Source organism: Pundamilia nyererei, unplaced genomic scaffold (genome assembly GCF_000239375.1).
Source record: "Pundamilia nyererei isolate P.nyererei 1_Seehausen unplaced genomic scaffold, PunNye1.0 scaffold00540, whole genome shotgun sequence".
In the NCBI taxonomy this organism is placed as follows: domain Eukaryota; kingdom Metazoa; phylum Chordata; class Actinopteri; order Cichliformes; family Cichlidae; genus Pundamilia; species Pundamilia nyererei.
Window position 1 is genome coordinate 44,101 of NW_005187941.1, and position 16,764 is coordinate 60,864.

The following is a 16,764-nucleotide window of genomic DNA, read 5'->3' on the forward strand; positions in this document are numbered from 1 at the left end:
GTGTGTGTGTGTGTGTGTGTGTGTGTGTGTGTGTGTGTGTGTGTGTGTGTGTGTCAGCCCAGCAGACTGCAGTACAAAAGGACAGATGTCCACTCAGCAGTCTGCTGGAGGGGGCATGCTGTTTGGCATGCTTATGTGTGTCTGTGTCCTGCTCTGTGCCAGTAACGACCCCTCCATCAAATATTTGTCATTTACAGACCAGTTTCACACATTCGTGTATTCTGTCCCGTCTCCGTTTATTCTTTTCGCTCATTTTCCTCTGCTTTGATTTCAGGAAACTGTAAAAACCAAATATTTTACATCGGTGATCTTTCGGATTTTAATGCCCTGTTAGTGCAGACTGCTGACATCATGACTGTTGCAATGTTGTTTTGATGAGGAGATCCAAACTCTCCTACACATGTGAGAAAGGCTTCTTCCTACTCTGCCTTTCACAATAAGAGTCTTTGAAGTATACACTGGCTGACATCCAGTCAAAGATGAATGTTTATTTAGGCAGTAAGCAAAGTGGAAAATGTTAAGCTAATCCAGAAACACAGGTGAACACACAGGGTAGCACAGGGAGAAGCATAATGGAAACTGACAAAAGACACTTTATTAGGAATACCTGCTCAATTGTTCACCCAAAAATCTAATCAGCCAATCATATGGCAGCAACTCGGCGTGTTGAGGCATGTAGACATGATTTGGGCAAAAATGGCTTGTTGATGGCAGAGTTGAGAGGAGAGACCAGGCAGCTACTCAAATGATCACTCGTTACAAGCGTGGTATGCAACAGAGCATCTCTGAACACACAACACAAAGAACGTTTGTTTAATCTGTGCCAGTTAAAGAAGTTCTGAAAGCAGAAGAGTGTCCAAGCCAGTATCAGCACGGTCTCCCTAATACAGTGGCTGCTGGATGTACACACGGAGGGTGAGGAAGGAGGTACAGCTGAGTGTAACTGACACAGGTAGAAACAGTTAGGGGTGGGCTGACAGACATGTAGGGGGAAGAAGACAGAAAGTAAACCAACAACCTCGAAATAAAAAACATGACGCTAAACTTCAAAGTAAAACAGAGACAAGACCCACAGACACGACAGCAGAGACAAGCTCAGAGATGAGGCAGAGGGAGGAACAACGTGGAAGCACGGAGGGAACTAAGACTACTACAAACAGAACAAGGACATGAAACCAAACACAGGACGGCAAAAATCAAATTCGGCACTTAAAAAGAACATAAATAAAAACAAAACACTCAGTAATATCACAGGATTAGGAAACTATGATTCAAATAAAAAATGACTTTGTTTCCTAAAGTTATGAAAACGAAAGATTAACTTATTTCTTCTGATTTTAATAATAATAACGACATTTTTAAAAAGTAATTATTATGTCAAAATTATAATAGATGCTGTTTGGGTTCAGTCCAGAGCATGAAGCTGCTGCACAGGAAGTATAGCTCTTCATCCAGGATAACACCACACAGCTGCATGCAGCAGGCAACACTAAAGCTAGAGACAGAGTAGGGCACTTCCTTGTATTTCAAAATAAAGCACATCCTGTGAGCACTTTCCATAAGAATACTAAATTATTATTATTTATCATTATTATTATTTAGGTCTAAACACTTTCACATGAACAGCATGCTGCAGAATATGTGAAACCATCCAAAACCAATCTCTTGGCACTGGTTGGCCTTTTACATACAAAAACATTGTCAATATCATAAAACCACAACGGACCAAAGACATAGATCCACATCGACTGAGGGGAAAATAATGTTTTATTTTGTACAGCTTTACAGACCCACAGGTCTGTGTAGCTGTGCTATAGTCTTCATGGTTTGTACACTGGATTCATATCAGCAGAAATGGGTTAAAGATCCACTAACACATCATACATCTACACAGCAGGCAGGTGTGGAGTGGAACCACTCAAATAAAGAAGGTGCATCCCTAAAGTTTCAACAGTGGTGCGTTTGCATCTTCTCCTCTTTGGGTGTGGAGGTTAGCTGAAATAGAACTGGAATAAACTTAAATCAGCATCAATAAAGATGTAAAATGACTAATGTGTCATTTTTAGCATTGTCTTTGTAAAAGAGGCTTTCTTCCCTTGTGCCGTGCAGAAGGTGGAAACAAACCCTCTTCTTCCTCTTCTTTGGTTACTTCCTGCCCACTCGCCTGCTCTCTCTGTAGGTCATGTTTAAGTCTGTTTATATTGGCTCTGAAGCTCACAGGTTCTCCTTCAGGAAGCTGATTGTAACAGACAGTGACACTGTGTAGCATTAGTGTGCTTACATTACACACACTGGGAAACCCCGCATATGTTCAGCACAGAGGAAAGGATGAGACATGATCGTGTGACCTGGTTATGGTGGCGCAGTCTGTCTCAAGCATGTGGATTACATATAGAGAAGTCACAATATGAAAATCTTCATGGTTTTTTTTCCCTTGAAAATTGCATAAAATCACCAAACAACGAATTTTCATTGCAAACTAAAATCATTCGGTTTTATTTAAAAGTTATTGTGAGATCAAATAAACAGCTCTTATTTTATTTGCTCTGAAACTGCAGTTTTTCATCCTTCAGACCAGCTGATCGTTCATCAAAACCTAAACAGCCTCACAGACCATCTCACACAGTCCTGAATGATCAGCACATTTTAAACACCTCATAGTTTCTTTTTAACCTAATAGAGCACTTTGCTCTCAGACAGGCTGACTTGTAAATGGTTCTTATATAGCATTTTTCTACTCGACCACTCAAAGTGCTTTGTACAACATGCCTCATTCACCCATTGACACAAGCACTTTTGTCTACGTTTTTTCTGTGTAAGTGCTTCCTATCATGAGCTGTTCTGCTTCCAGAGCTGCAGCCACCTCCATGTGGTTCTTAGACTTTCTAAAAGTAGACTGGGATGAGTGGAACCAGCTCCCAGTTTGTGTAGCCTGTGTACTTCAAGGATTAGCCTTAAAACATCCAGTATTGATTAAAGCTTATTTTGAGGGCTGGATCATCCCTTAGTTGTGCTGCTTTGGTTCAGGCTGCTATGGGACAAACCCTGATGCATCTTCACTCCCTGTTTTCAGCTTTGGTCTTCTCTCTGTTGGAGTTTGTTTTGTCCAATTTGTTGTTCGTGGTCTCTCCATGCTCCATTTCTCTCTCGTCTTTCTTTCATCGCCCTGACAGCTGAAGCAGATGACTGCCCCTCCCTGAGCCTGGACTTCTCTTCCTGTTAAAAAAAGTTTTTTTTCCTTCATTTCACTGCCAAGTAGAGGATTGTTCAATCATTGAAGTTCTCCTTATAATAGTTAAGTAATAGTTGAAACCTTGTCCCCTCAAACCGGACTCATACAGGACGCAGAGATCTGTGTTCAACCACGCAACTTCCTGAAACCAGCGAAGCAGATGAAGCAACCACGACCATATAAAACTATAAAACTGTTCCACTCCAGTCTAGGAGGAGGAGGTAATGTTGAAGACTACAAAAAAGAGTCTCCACATACAGCAAAGGACAATCAACAGTGCATGAAGCTGTGCTGCTGTCAGTTGTGATTTAGTGCTTTGCAGATGAGATCACTGAGTCGTATCCACAAACTCTGTAAAAGATTGATGCTTTTCCGCCGTCTCAGTGTTTTCACGTCAGACGTCAGAGCGCAGGTGAGAGACTCACGGAGACTTTTTTATCCAAAGTGAAACCAGCGATCGAGACTGTAAACTCATCAGGAAAGTATTCCGAGTCCACAGATTGATGATGACAACTGATGGTTGTTCTTAGATTTCTATTCAGTCACACTTTGCTTTGAAACCAAACAAATCGTCTTTTGTTCATCGTTAGTTTCACGGTGACTTCAGTGCAGAAGCCACATTAGTTTTATTACATACAGTCTACGGTCATAACTGTGGAGAAGACGTAGGCAGTCTTACCAAATTCATCAACAAATAATTTAAATTAATTGAATGTAAAAAGAAAACGAGCCAATGCACTCAACCAATCAGAAAGGGTCAGCCATGCAAGCCCCACCCCCACAGTCCACTTTTGTCCAGTTTCTCGAGTGTGTGTGAGAGAGAGGGTGTGTGTAGTTTAGCTCATTAGCTTGTCATATTAGCTCTGCAGGGAGCCTCGGACTGATGAATGGGGATTTAATCTGCTTTGTAATGAGAATGGGGGCAATCACTGTGAGAGCAGAATAACAGAACACACAACGCTATGAGTCATACTCCTGCGTTTTATAGCCTTATGCAACGCTGTTCTGAGGGCTAATAGACTGTTACTGATGACTGATAGGCACCAGCAGGATGACATTAGGTCCAAACGAGCTGCAGAGTGTTTCCTCTGAAGGTCGAGCTGAAGTGCGGGCAGGACCGGAGTAAAAATGACCGCATGCTTGTTATCGTTGTTGTCTGTGGGCTCTAAATCATCCACTCGGCCTGCTGCTTGGCAGGGACACAGTACTGGTTTGGCTGACCCTGACTCATTTACAGATCTGTGATCAGTCTGCCCTCATAGAGAAATAGTGTCCTGCAAAGTGAATGTGTTAAACGTGTGGAGAATCCTGAACATGCCCACGACATGATTCAAAACTAAAATGTAAAAGAGTCGTTTAGAGTCTGTATCTAAGGATAAACCAGAAACACCACAAGAAATCGTTCTTTTGAAACATGTCTGCTCATTTAAATGCCAGCAGCGCACTTCAAAAACGCGGAGTTAAGAGCATGTTTACCGCTGAGTTGCATCACCTCTTCTTTTAACAAGACCCTGCAAGTGTTTGCCTTTTAAAACTACAGCATTGGTCTCCCGAGTTCCCAGATTTTTTATTCCCGTTGCTCGATTTCAGCTGCTGGGTGACAGGTCCAGACGACAGGCGGACCAGTTTAACAGCTGTGCTGTTGGAAAATGTGGAATAAGTGTCAGTGTGGAATAAGCAAGTCCTTTCCTGAAAAAGATGTTGTCTGGATGGCAGCACATGTTTCTCCAAACACTCAGCATTAATGAGGCCTCCACAGATGCACAAGCTACCCCTGTGCATGTGTGCCGACGCCCCCTCATTCTGTCATACAGGCTCTGTCCCACCTCTCTTTATTCCACGGCTTGTTGTGATTGGTCAGACTGGAGTCAAAAGGCAACAGTGTTGCTGGATTTGGATCTTTGCATAGTCGAGTTCAAACTTTGTGTAGGTGCAGCGATGAGTTCACTGACAGTGGTTTTTAGGAGTGTTTCTGAGCCCATGCAGTGATTTCCAGCACAGAGTCAGGTGTGTTTGAGTTCTGCCTGAGGGCCTGAACATCACTTCTCTGGATCTTTGATGGTAACAGATGATGGAATCTTACATCAGAAGCTTGATTGTTAAATCGCTGAACGATTTGAACATGCCGTCTGTCACAGAGAGGTGAACTCCTCCCCATCGTCCCTTCTGATAGTCTCAGTCTCTTTTTTGTCATTTTACTAATCAACACCATCAGTGTCGGCACACTTTTTTATTTTTTAGCTCTGCACAACTTTTCCAGTCTCTTGTTGCCTCTTCCCAAAAATCATTGCATTCTGTTTTTATTTACACCTCTCACAGCGTCTCGCTCTCACTTTTTTGCAGACTGGGCTCTATTAGTCTGACTTTCATTCATGAGTTGTTTATCAACCTCTCAGTGGAAGCTGTGGCTTTAGAAGAGATCCATGAAGTGACGAAGTCACTCTGGATAATAATCTTGTCATCTCCACTTGTTTGGAGCCATAATGTCCTAATCTTCACTATTGTGTCATCCGCAGCTTTGTCTCAGCACAAGGCAATTTTAAAAGAAGTTTACTAAGTAGCAGCTCCGCTTTCAGTCAATAAATAACCATCAGTCAGTCACATAAACATTATTATAGGTGTGGGCCTGAAATAACGTTTCCAGATCATTAACCAAACTGCCTCTGTTGGACTCTGTGAGGAGCGAGAACAGTCGAGCAGTGAAAATCAGCTTCTAAAGCCAGAAATAAAAACTTCTTTACTTTTCATATCCTGCAGATCGAGTTCCAAACGTACGCGGGGCAATTACAGCATATTTAAAGTCCTTTTCACACCGTGTGAGGTTGATTGTTGCCGCGGCGTATCTGAGCACTGAGTGGTGTAATTATTTCTTGCTGCTGTGTGGGCTCACTTAAAGGTGAAACCCACCTTCAGATATCATTACACGTCATCACGGTTTTGTTGCTTTCATGAGACCGTAGCTGAATGATGTCGTTAATTAGTTCCTGAGCCACATCGTGATCGCAGCTGTCTGCGGATCCTCATCCGTCTTTTCACCCAGAGGAAACCGACCCACTGCTCTTCTCAAAGCCTTACTGCATAATGTTATACACTGTCTCTGAGTTTGGATACTTCTGTTAGTGCACTTCCACGCAGTGTGCAGGTATTGGAAAGGACTGTTGGAATACGTTCTGAGTTGTGACTCCCTTATGTCAGTTTTCTGAATAGACTTTTGCTTGGATGCGTAAAATAAGGTCTGTTGTTGAAACTTTCTTTCAGGGTGCTGGTAAAGCTCATGAGGCTCAGCAGGTGAGTCTCACGCTGTACGGCTGCAGAGGCCTGAGCTTGAATCTGCCCCGAGGCGCTTTACTGCCAGTCTTTCTCCCACCTCTCCTGTCTTGTCTAACTAAATAAAGCCTTAAAGCACAAACTTAAGATATTTTTCATGTTTTGTTCTTTGCAATGTGAAACACAGAAGTTACATTTTAAAGCTAAGTGGGGATAACTTGTCCCACAGAATAAAATAAGTTAAAAACAGAGTGTTGCACCTTTTAACTGTTTAATTGTTGAGTCAGCTGCTGCTTTTTGCAGACATTTGCTACCTGTCGGGTGTCTGACCACATAAAACTGAAGTCGAAACTAATGTAATCCTCCTGCTGGCTGAAAATAGTTGAGTGGTTTCCACGATTCTTCGGTGTATCAGCGATTGAGGCTGAGAAGTGTAGCTCCAGCGTTTCATGTTCATCCTTGCTGTGCTCGTCATGTAGCCGCACTTGTCAGTGTGAACACGCTTGTGCACTGAAAATAGCAAGTGTAAGCGTGGAAGTACTCGACTGGAGACGCCGAGCTGGTGTTTGTCTTTGTGCAACAGTGTGACAGACGTGGACGAGCTAAATATTGCAGCACATCAAATATAGATCGAGTTGTGTCCCTCACACTGCCACAGAGACGCTTTCATAGTGTGACTGTCCCTTTGACATGAAGTGTTTCGTTCCCTCTGCTTCTCCTGCAGGTGAAGTATAAGAAGGACTTTGAGGAGAGCAAAGGTCGAGGGTTCAGCATCGTGTCCGACACTCCGGAGATGCAAAGACTCAGAAGGACTCAGGAGCAGATCAGCAACGTATGAACACACACACGATACACACCAAGCTACTGTTTGTCGCTCTGTATATGAGAGTGTGTGTGTGTATGTGTGAGGATGCACTCTGGTCGGTGAGCACAGTCTCTTACACGCACACACACAAACACAAAATGCCTACATCATCAAGCCCTGCAGCGTTTTGACGTCAGCTGTTTGAAGAGGAGCATCTTCTACAACCATTAGTGTAAGTGATCACGACTTCTATTTACTGAATGTAGGCAAAGTAGGTTACATTATGAATGTTTCTGAAAGGCAACAGAAGAAGAAGAAGAAAGGTTTCTGGGAGAGAACAGACGCAAAGGGGAGCGTGAAGGGCCAGAGGAGGAGAACGATAATACACGAGTAACAAGACAAGCTAGTAAACAGGGAGGACGGAGTTACTGCTAGAAGTTTGTGGATGTTTGAATGTTGTAGAATCAACTGAATGAAGTTTGAATTTATTACCAGTAAAGATTAAAAACTATTGAGTGTTTTTACACTAAACGAATGATTTCAGTCCAGAAAGTAGTTTGTCAGAAATGCAGAAGTTACAACTGTTGTGATGTTGAATCATTTAAAATCAACATTTAATGAACTTTATTTTTTGTGATTGTTTTCTTTTTGTGGTGTGTGAGAGAGTGTGTGTGTGTTTGTGCGCACAGATGTTCTACAGATGTGTCCTGAGGACCAGACGACGCTCAGTGGATGATGCTGAGGTCTGTTTGTTTCCTTCCTGTAGTCGTTTTCTGTCTCTTGTTTTTACATCAGTCTGATTGTTCTACGTTTGTATTCCTGCTTTTATAAAACATGTAAAACCAGCAGTCTTGGAGAAATTTTAGAAATTGGTCATGAAGTTAGGATCATGCACTTCTGCCCCTAAAAAGCAAAGATCATCGTGCACTGCTGCATCTACAGTTTATCACGCTGCATCTCCTCCACCGATTCAAAATATTCAAAACCATTCAAACCATTCAAATATGAGCTTAAACAGTACATGTTTTATACTCTGACTTGACATCTCTCTTTATCTCAAATATATGTTAGCATATAAATTATATATAGTCTTTGAAGACTGGTGGACTCTTTGCCTTTATGTTGTTCTAGACATTTTCTTGAGTTTTGTCGTTAGTGGGGTAGTGAAGTGCACTTGTTGTGCTTTTGTGGATCACTGGGAAAAGTCAGTGTGGAGTTTGTTTGGTTTCATGTAAGTGGAGCAAACTAGGAATTGGGAAAGTGTGGAAAAGGGATTCCTCTCTACTTTCTATTTGCAGAGCTGACCTTTGTGATTTTGGTTTATATATTATTAGATCTTGGATGGTTTGTATGGTCGATTTATTGGAACTCCATTGTATTTATTCCATGTTTTATCCTGGAAATCGGGGGTTGTGGGATTACCGAATTACTGAATCTGTGGAGTCTGAGTCTTTTGGGTCCATCGTTTTGTGCAGATTTGCTCAGTTTGAAACACGTGAATGCAAAAACTCTCACTAAAAACCCAAAACAATCATTTGAAATGTAACATATAGAAACATTTGTATGTAGCTCATGGCTAAAACAAAACCTAACTTTACTCTTTGCAGGCTGCCAGTGAGCTGCTAGGTGTTGAGAGGTTAAACAGCATTCAGTAAAAACTGACATGTGTGCAAAAACTTATCAGATTGATTTATATTCAGTGTCATTTTCTGACCTGTTTCCAACTGTCTGACTGACAGTAGATGGTTGAGACGTGTCGTCTGTTGGGAAACCTGCTCACTGTGCAGAGGAAAACCCCGCAGATTCCCTGATGTAGAATCTGCCCGGGCTCAGGCCAGTTTAACCATGTATGAATCCTGGCATGTAGTTTAGGTCCAACACTGGTTATAAACAATTTGACTTCAATAGAAAAGAAAAACACAATTAATTTGTTTGTGTGTTGGAAGTGTAAAGGTGAGGTATGCCCGCCCTCGGCCCATCACAGGACTAACACACGTGTGAGCAGCGTGACCCTCACGTTATCCTGCACACGTGAGAAACTTGGGAAACAGTTCAGTCGTATAAAAATGAGATTGAACAATGTTGGACTGAGTTAATCGTACGCTGACATATTTAGCCGTTTCTTTTCCCTCGTCTCTTCTGGGTTCTTCATTTCCAGCCTGTCGATCTTGGGCTCCGCCTCTGTTTACCTGACCGAGTGATCGCGTTATTCCGCTCCGTTAGCACAAACTCTCCCTCCTCTCTCGCTCTGCTTTAATTAGGACGCACACATTGGCTCTCTCGCTCAATTGCTGTGACCTTTAACAGCCCACACTTTTTATTTTATTACTCAGCTCTTTTCGAGGTTGACTTGGCGAAAGAAAGATGAGGGGGATAAGTGTGAGGAAGAGGAGGTGGACGAAGACGGAGAGAAGCAGTTTGAGTTGAATATGATCAGCAGCTCGTGTTTTATTAGGAAAAATGTTTCATGCTAACCGCTCGGACACGCTGACGGGTGTCGTAGTTCGTCGTCTGTCCTTGAGTCTCATTGCTATGCTGTGGGAATCCAGATGATGTTAACGATGTAGCTGCGGTGATCAAAATGAGAACTTGTTATGTTCCTCACGTCAGGCTTCAATCTGCTCTTAGAAGTGTGTCTGTCGTATGGCTGAGGTTTGAAATTCTTCCTCAGCTTCCCTCAGTTTTTATTACCCGCTCTGATGCTGCTGTCACCTAACGAAGAGTAATTGTCATCGAAGGCGGCGCGAGCGTCTGCTTTGAAATTCATTCATTCCCTGATGGAGATCCTGTCACTCCTGGAGTTCTGACGAGCTGAAACTTTATGACCCTGCCTTCGGTCCACCCTATAGATTAAATACAGCTCCCCCCTGTGGGATCGGGCACCAGCGCGTTAGCAGGAAATCATCACATCTAAAAGTGGTGAGTTGGACCTGCTGCGTATCACCTGCTTCATCACACCCCTCCAGCACCCTGCCACCAGCTGACAGCCTCTAATCACCACCCGGCCATTTTTAGAGAAGCTCCATAAGTTTGTCACACAGGTCGTCACACCTCCCACATCCAGCATGTTCCACTCAGGGTTCACGTCTCAGCCCCGACTGCCACCACTCGGCTTCAGGTTTCACCTCATATTCAGTCTGAGACCTGTGTTAAATTAATAAGTGACTTTAACATATAAGAAACCATCAGCTTTGACTTGATGACTTGCTTTCCTAACCCTTTCCCTAAAGATAGAGGCTTGGATGGAGCGCTGAGAGAGGCGGAGACGGGGAGGAGGGGGGGTCGCATTTCATCTGAAATGAAGGAAGTGAGATTTAGTGCAGAGTGGAGGCTGACTGGGTAAAAGAAGATGATTAGACTAAAGTAGTGAGACAGCACTGACATACGTGGGAGAGTGGAAGTGATGTAACGAACAGAGATTAACCTCGACCCTGCTGTCCTCCGTGCCGTTATTATGTTCAACATAACAGGTGATATTAATACAGAAGGATAGAAAAAGCCTGATTATTGCTCAGTTTAATCTTCAACATCGTGCTGTAAAGCAAGTCCAGTAGTGTTAAGATGAGTCCGTTTATTTTACAAGTGTGTTAAAAACTCTAAATGTTAAAATCAGAACTCAGTTTGGTTTAAAAGCCAAAGAATGAAAATAGTTTTTTAAAGGATTTAAAAATGTTCATAAAGGGGACGTCCGTCCCAACATTTAGGAGAAACTGCTGTGCAGTTTCACCTCTGTGGTGCATCAGCTCAGCTCTGTAGTGTAGAGGGAACAAAAGAAACACCTATAAAGTCTGAAATCATTGGAAACTGTCAGACGCCACCACGGTGACATCTGGCCTTGCTTGTGTGTCCCAGCAGAGTTCGGTGCAGCTTCAAAAAACTGAGCGACAGCAGACTGGCACTTGAATGAAGACCATTACAATAGTACTGGGAGAGCTGGGATGAATTCAAGGCATGCTGAATGAGAGCTTCCCCTCCATCAGTGCTTTAACGTGCACGAAAGTCATTTTGTGTTGTCAGCGATCACTCGCAGGTTCTTTACAAGCAACAGATCCTTAAAGAGTCGAGGTCAGAGCATCCGGAAATAACACAGCTGGTTTTCTGTTTGCTTAATTGAGAAAGAGCGATGTCATCCACACATCACAGTGCAGGCTCATTAGAAGGAAAAACATCATCTGCAAAAAGATGAGACGCGCTTCAGCTTCAAAGCGCTGGTATGGCATAGTTTCCACTGTCAGTAACAGCAGCAGGATCTGAGTTTATCTGTAGTGCAGTACAGTATTACATTAAAAAATAAACTGTTGAAAACCTGAAGAGAAATGTGTTGTTTCTGCTGAGCTGTGGCTGGCAGCAGCACTGGTTCACATCAGGACGAGATCACAGGGCCTCTCCCAGGAAAAGCTTTGTGTTTCAGAATTCATTAACAAGATCTGAGGAAAGACACAAAGAGAGAGAGCTCCTGGTCAGTGAGGAGGCTTTCTTTTCTTTCTTTTTTTACCACCTATAAAAACTCCAAATTCAGCTTCAAGGAGAGACCAAAGCAGCTCGTTCCCAGAGAGTCGTGTTTGCTGTGATTCTGGGTGAGGCTGTGATGGCTGCAGGCCCAAAGTCAGCCAGGACTCAGCTGTTTCTCAGGCCACTGAACCACTGATTTAATGTTTGACCCCTGATGGGTTTGGATCTCTGTGAGTGCTGGTGAGCACAGGAATATCAAGTAGAAGGAAAAATATTATGAGCATTAATGAGAAAGTGCCCCAAGACGATGGTATCACCAGTTATGAAAGCATGCTGGTCTGTAACAGAAGTCAGCAGTGCATCTTCTTGCCAACATTATTCAGTTGTCATGGTAACTGATGTATTTATATATATTTCTTTTTTTTTTACATTTACAATTAACTGTGGGAGGAAAATGCTGTTCTTGGAACAAATCCGTCCGTGGAACTGATCCTGATTTCTAACACAATCCGATAGTAAAGTTTTGCAGTTGTATTTTCTTCACAGTGATCACAATAAAAACTTAAAATCTAAGTTTTTTAATGTGATTGGTCAAAATAAATAAATGGACACCTCCAAAGCTGAAAAAAGAAGCTGAAGTACCAAAGGCTGCAGTTCCTCTAGTGGCCACAAGAGGCTGGCTCCATCAGCGAGTCCTCATAGACATTTAATGTTAAAATCTTTGCAGCAGAAATAAACTTGTTTGCCTGCTTCAAAAAAGATTTTGGTTTCTATTGATGCTTTCCAACATCATAACTACAGTAAGCTGCGTGAATTCTGTTGCAGCTCAATGATTTGGAGACTGTTGAGTTTAAAATTAGGGATGTGACTGCACTGCAGTGTGTTTTCACCCTCACCTCTGCACCGGCTTCTCAGCTGTCTTTGTCTTACTGTTTTAATGCATTTATACATGGAAATCAATTGTATGACTTACAGCAAATCTCTTAATAAGTGGAAGATAATCAATGGTGGCATCAATTAGCAGATATGTGTGTCTTTGGCTTCCTAACCAGGCTTGCTCATGTTAGCAGAAAGCTTATTTCCTCACCTTCTCGTGTAAATTTGGTCACTTTTGTCTTTAAAATCGTGGTGGAGGTGTGGCACAGCTGCAGGGGAGGGGTGGTGCGGTGAGCTCAAGGGCCAGCACCAGCGAGGTTAGAAGGACAGGTGGACATGATCTAACTAATGAGGGTTCCCCCTGTTTATAGTGAGGTCAGAGACCAGAGGCAGCTGGAAAGCTGGTGGACACTTGTGCCGAATCCAGGAAACAGTGTTTATGTGCAAAGTCATTAAAACAATAAAGCACAATGGGAAGTGTGTCGGGTCACGGTCCTTAAATCCTAACATGCAGCAGCCAGTTTACGCTCACCGCTGTAAAAGCCTCAGAAAGCAGAGCACAAGCCGTGGGTGGTGTTTGTGGCAACAGTCGCCTGTCGTATAGTTTACAGGCTGAGCTGGGTTTTGCTCATCGTGGAGCCTTCCAGGTTTGAGCCGTGCACATTCCAGTCCACAGATGTTTTTACTAGTTTGGGATGTAACAGGTACTGGAAAAATCTTTTTCATTAATTAACTTTTTTTAATATGTCGCAGTTTGTAAGATTTGTTGTGTAACCAGGACAATGTACACTTCCAAAGTGCCCAAACCGAGAAAAATGAGCTTTCATTGATTATTGAAGCTTATTTTTTCATATAATCAACAACAACAGCATTATCCACGATCAGAATCATTTATCCACATTTTATTATTTTTTGCTTGATATGCGTATTTTCTTAATTCAGAGTCAGTTTGCTGTTATATGTGGATGATTCGGTGTCAATGGTGATAAATGAACCCTTTGTTGTGTTGAGCTGTGATTAGTCTTTGTGCAGTCTGGGACCAGATGGTCACTCGGCGCCTACGCGGTCGGTCTTTATAAGGTCGACGTCCTGTTTACATGGACAGCCATCTGACACATCCCAGAGCCAGATCACCTGCAGTCTCTGGCTTCATATCGGAAAATCATTCATACCAAACGATGCTGGAATATTTAAAGGAAATGGGTGTTTTAATTCTGCACCTGTGTACACTTTGAGTACAAAAGAAAACATAAACAGATAAAGTATTTAAATTCATCAGTGTGTAACATCAGATGATAGTTCAGTAATACGTTTTAGGGAGTAAGTGATTGTTTTATTTTGAAAATAGTTCCAGCATTAAAACTTCAAATGTAAATATAATATATAACAGTCAACACCAAACTTAATCCTGTGACCTTCAGATCCCATTCCCAACTCTGAACATCACCTAAACACCACAAACAAACTATTTATGTTTTCACTGATTCATTCTGAACAGCTGCTTGATGGAGTTGATCAAAAATAGGGCAGAAAATTAAGAATAATATGCTTTTTTTTTTTTTATCTCATACCTTTAATTAATTTTCTTTGTTTCCAAATATATTAATCTATGAGCTTAATTTCTTAATTACTTTCCAGTTTAGCATTGCAGTGAGCCAAAGCCTGTTGAACAAGTGTAGACAGATACACCCTGGACAGGTCAAAGGTCTATTGAAGCACCAGATCTGAATATTTAAAGACATTAAATTGTTTGACATTAAACACCAGGTGAGGCAGGAACACGTGGGCTCTCACTTCTGGTGTTGATTTATCAGAAATGACTTCTTGTTGTCCAGCTGTTCACTTCTGCAGCCACGCGGGCCTTATTTAAATGTTCCAGCAGAGTTTGGTGTTAGCCGCGGTCCACGCTTTGGGAATCAGTGATATATAACATTATTAGATTTTCAATTCCAACATCAGGCCGGGGTCTTTGCATGTTCTCCCCGTGTTTGCGTGGGTTCCCTCCGGGTACTCCGGCTTCCTCCCACCATCCAAAGACATGCAGCTTGTGGGGATAGGTTAATTGGATAATCCAAATTGCCACTAGGTGTGAATGTGTGAATGGTTGTCTGTCCCTGTGTGTTGGCCCTGCGACAGCCTGGCGACCTGTCCAGGGTGTACCCCGCCTCTCGCCCTATGACAGCTGGGATAGGCTCCAGCGCCCCTGGAAAAGGATAAGCAGAAGCGAATGGATGGATATTTTCGCTATCGTGGATTTATATTGATTTTTTCAGGTATGACTTGAATGTCATAAATAATCAAGCGATTTATAAACTGGTGGTGTAGCTACTCTCAGATCTTTTGGTCTTTCCTGACCCTGCGTGGGTTTAGTTTTGGTTTGCAGACAGAAAGCTGCACATCTGCTCAGCAGAAAAATAAAAAACTCAGCTGGAGATGAGATGTTGAGGTTGTTTGATCTTTTCAGCAGCAACACTGTTGGATCTTTATCTCAGGGCACCAAAGGCAAAGCTAAATGAAGCAATGAACTTGGACTTACACTCTTCAATAAAACATTAAACATAAATGGTAATAATAATAATAATAACTTTAACATATATAGAAATTTTAAAATGAATATGTCAACGCTGTGCTTGTAGTTTATCAGTTACTGCAGGGACCAAGGCATCCGATTAATATTTGTCTGTTTGTAAGTGGTGAATGCCTTCCAGCATACGACACCTTCATCCCTGAACACACACACACCAACAGTCACACAGTCACACAGCTCCGGTGCCCCTGTCTTTGTTTCTGGGCAGCACACGCTGTACCAGAGCTGGCACCGTGGCTGGGATGAGGGGCATGGCGGTGATAAGATTCTGAGTAGCGGGCTAAATGTAGAAGCTAAAAATGATAAGAGGCACTCGATCAACATGAGTCAGAGAAGACATTCAGCCATCGCAGGAGGCTAGACGAGGCAGTGCAGACGCTCACAGGTTTTACTGAATATATAGAGAAACGAGAGGCGAACACGACATTACAGAAACTGAGTGTCGAAGAAGCTCAAAGTTTGACAGCAAAGAAGGTTTAAAGGACCTGGAGTGGAGGAGTGAAGTGCTGGAACAAAGTGACAAAACTGAGTGATCACTACATCGGAGAAGGTTAATAAGAGGCAGTGAGTAAAACCTGAAAGACCGACATACGCAGAGGAAGCCAAGAGCACAACATGGAAAATCAGCCACAGGTTGAAGGTGAGAGAAAAACGAGCGAGTGAGGTGAAGGTCTGAGGACGTAAAGTTGGAGATCTTTGGTGTCAAAATGAAAGTAACAGCACACAGTAACCTGCAGCATTAGGAGATGACTTATAATGTAATGTAATCTTATTCTGAAAAGCCAAAGTTCAACCTGTTGTCCAGTGAGCACAAAAGACGACCTTGATCACAGGGTGAGGATGACTTTGAGGAAGCTGTTAGCACCAGATCAAGGGCGACTGTAACATGGAGGACTGTGACAGGAGGCTCGTCTTTGCTGGACAGCTGTTATCAGCTGACATGGGAAGACTGACCCAACGCAGCTCGGATGTGTCTTCCTGGCTATAAAAGCAAACCCAGATCAACTGCTCGTGTTTTTCTTCCACTCCACCTGGAATCAGACCAGTTGTGATGGTTGTATTTTGGCTAGTTTGTGTTAATGAAATTATCTTTTATTTAAATAAACATCTTGTGTGAACTCTCTGCCTGTCATCTACCCTGAGCCAGTTCATGATGAATAAAATCCAATCAAATACTTTTGCTTTACTTACTTTCTAATCGTGGGGTACAGGCTACATTGACTGCTGAGTTATATCTAGTGTTTTTCAGCAGAGTTGTTATTTATTTCTGTCCCAGTGGTAACCATTACTGTTATTACAGTTTTATGTTACACAGAAGTTGTCGTGGTTTCAGGGTTTTGTGTTGCGTTTGAGTTTGGTTGTGATCGTCGTCGCAGTGCTTGAAGTTTTTGGATTATTATTAGTTTTGGATTCCTTTTGTTCTGAGGGTGATTTTAGTGATGTCAAGGTTTATTTTTGGACTTATTATTTAAGTCTTGGTTCCTCAGGGAGCAGGTGGATGAGAGAGAAGTGGAGGAATACACTGGAAATAAGGGGAATGAAAGT

The 16,764-nt window shown here is 42.5% G+C and overlaps 1 protein-coding gene across 2 annotated transcripts in view; it reads left to right on the forward strand.

The window, feature by feature from the left end:
- The window catches only part of LOC102199822 (LIM zinc-binding domain-containing Nebulette), a 132,571-nt gene that overhangs the window by 36,119 nt on the left and 79,688 nt on the right, over positions 1–16,764 (forward strand). For both annotated transcript variants that reach the window (XM_005754316.2, XM_005754317.2), the window contains exon 4: positions 7,224–7,331. In XM_005754316.2, the coding sequence (XP_005754373.1) occupies positions 7,224–7,331 (108 nt within the window). The remainder of the gene's footprint in view (positions 1–7,223; positions 7,332–16,764) is intronic.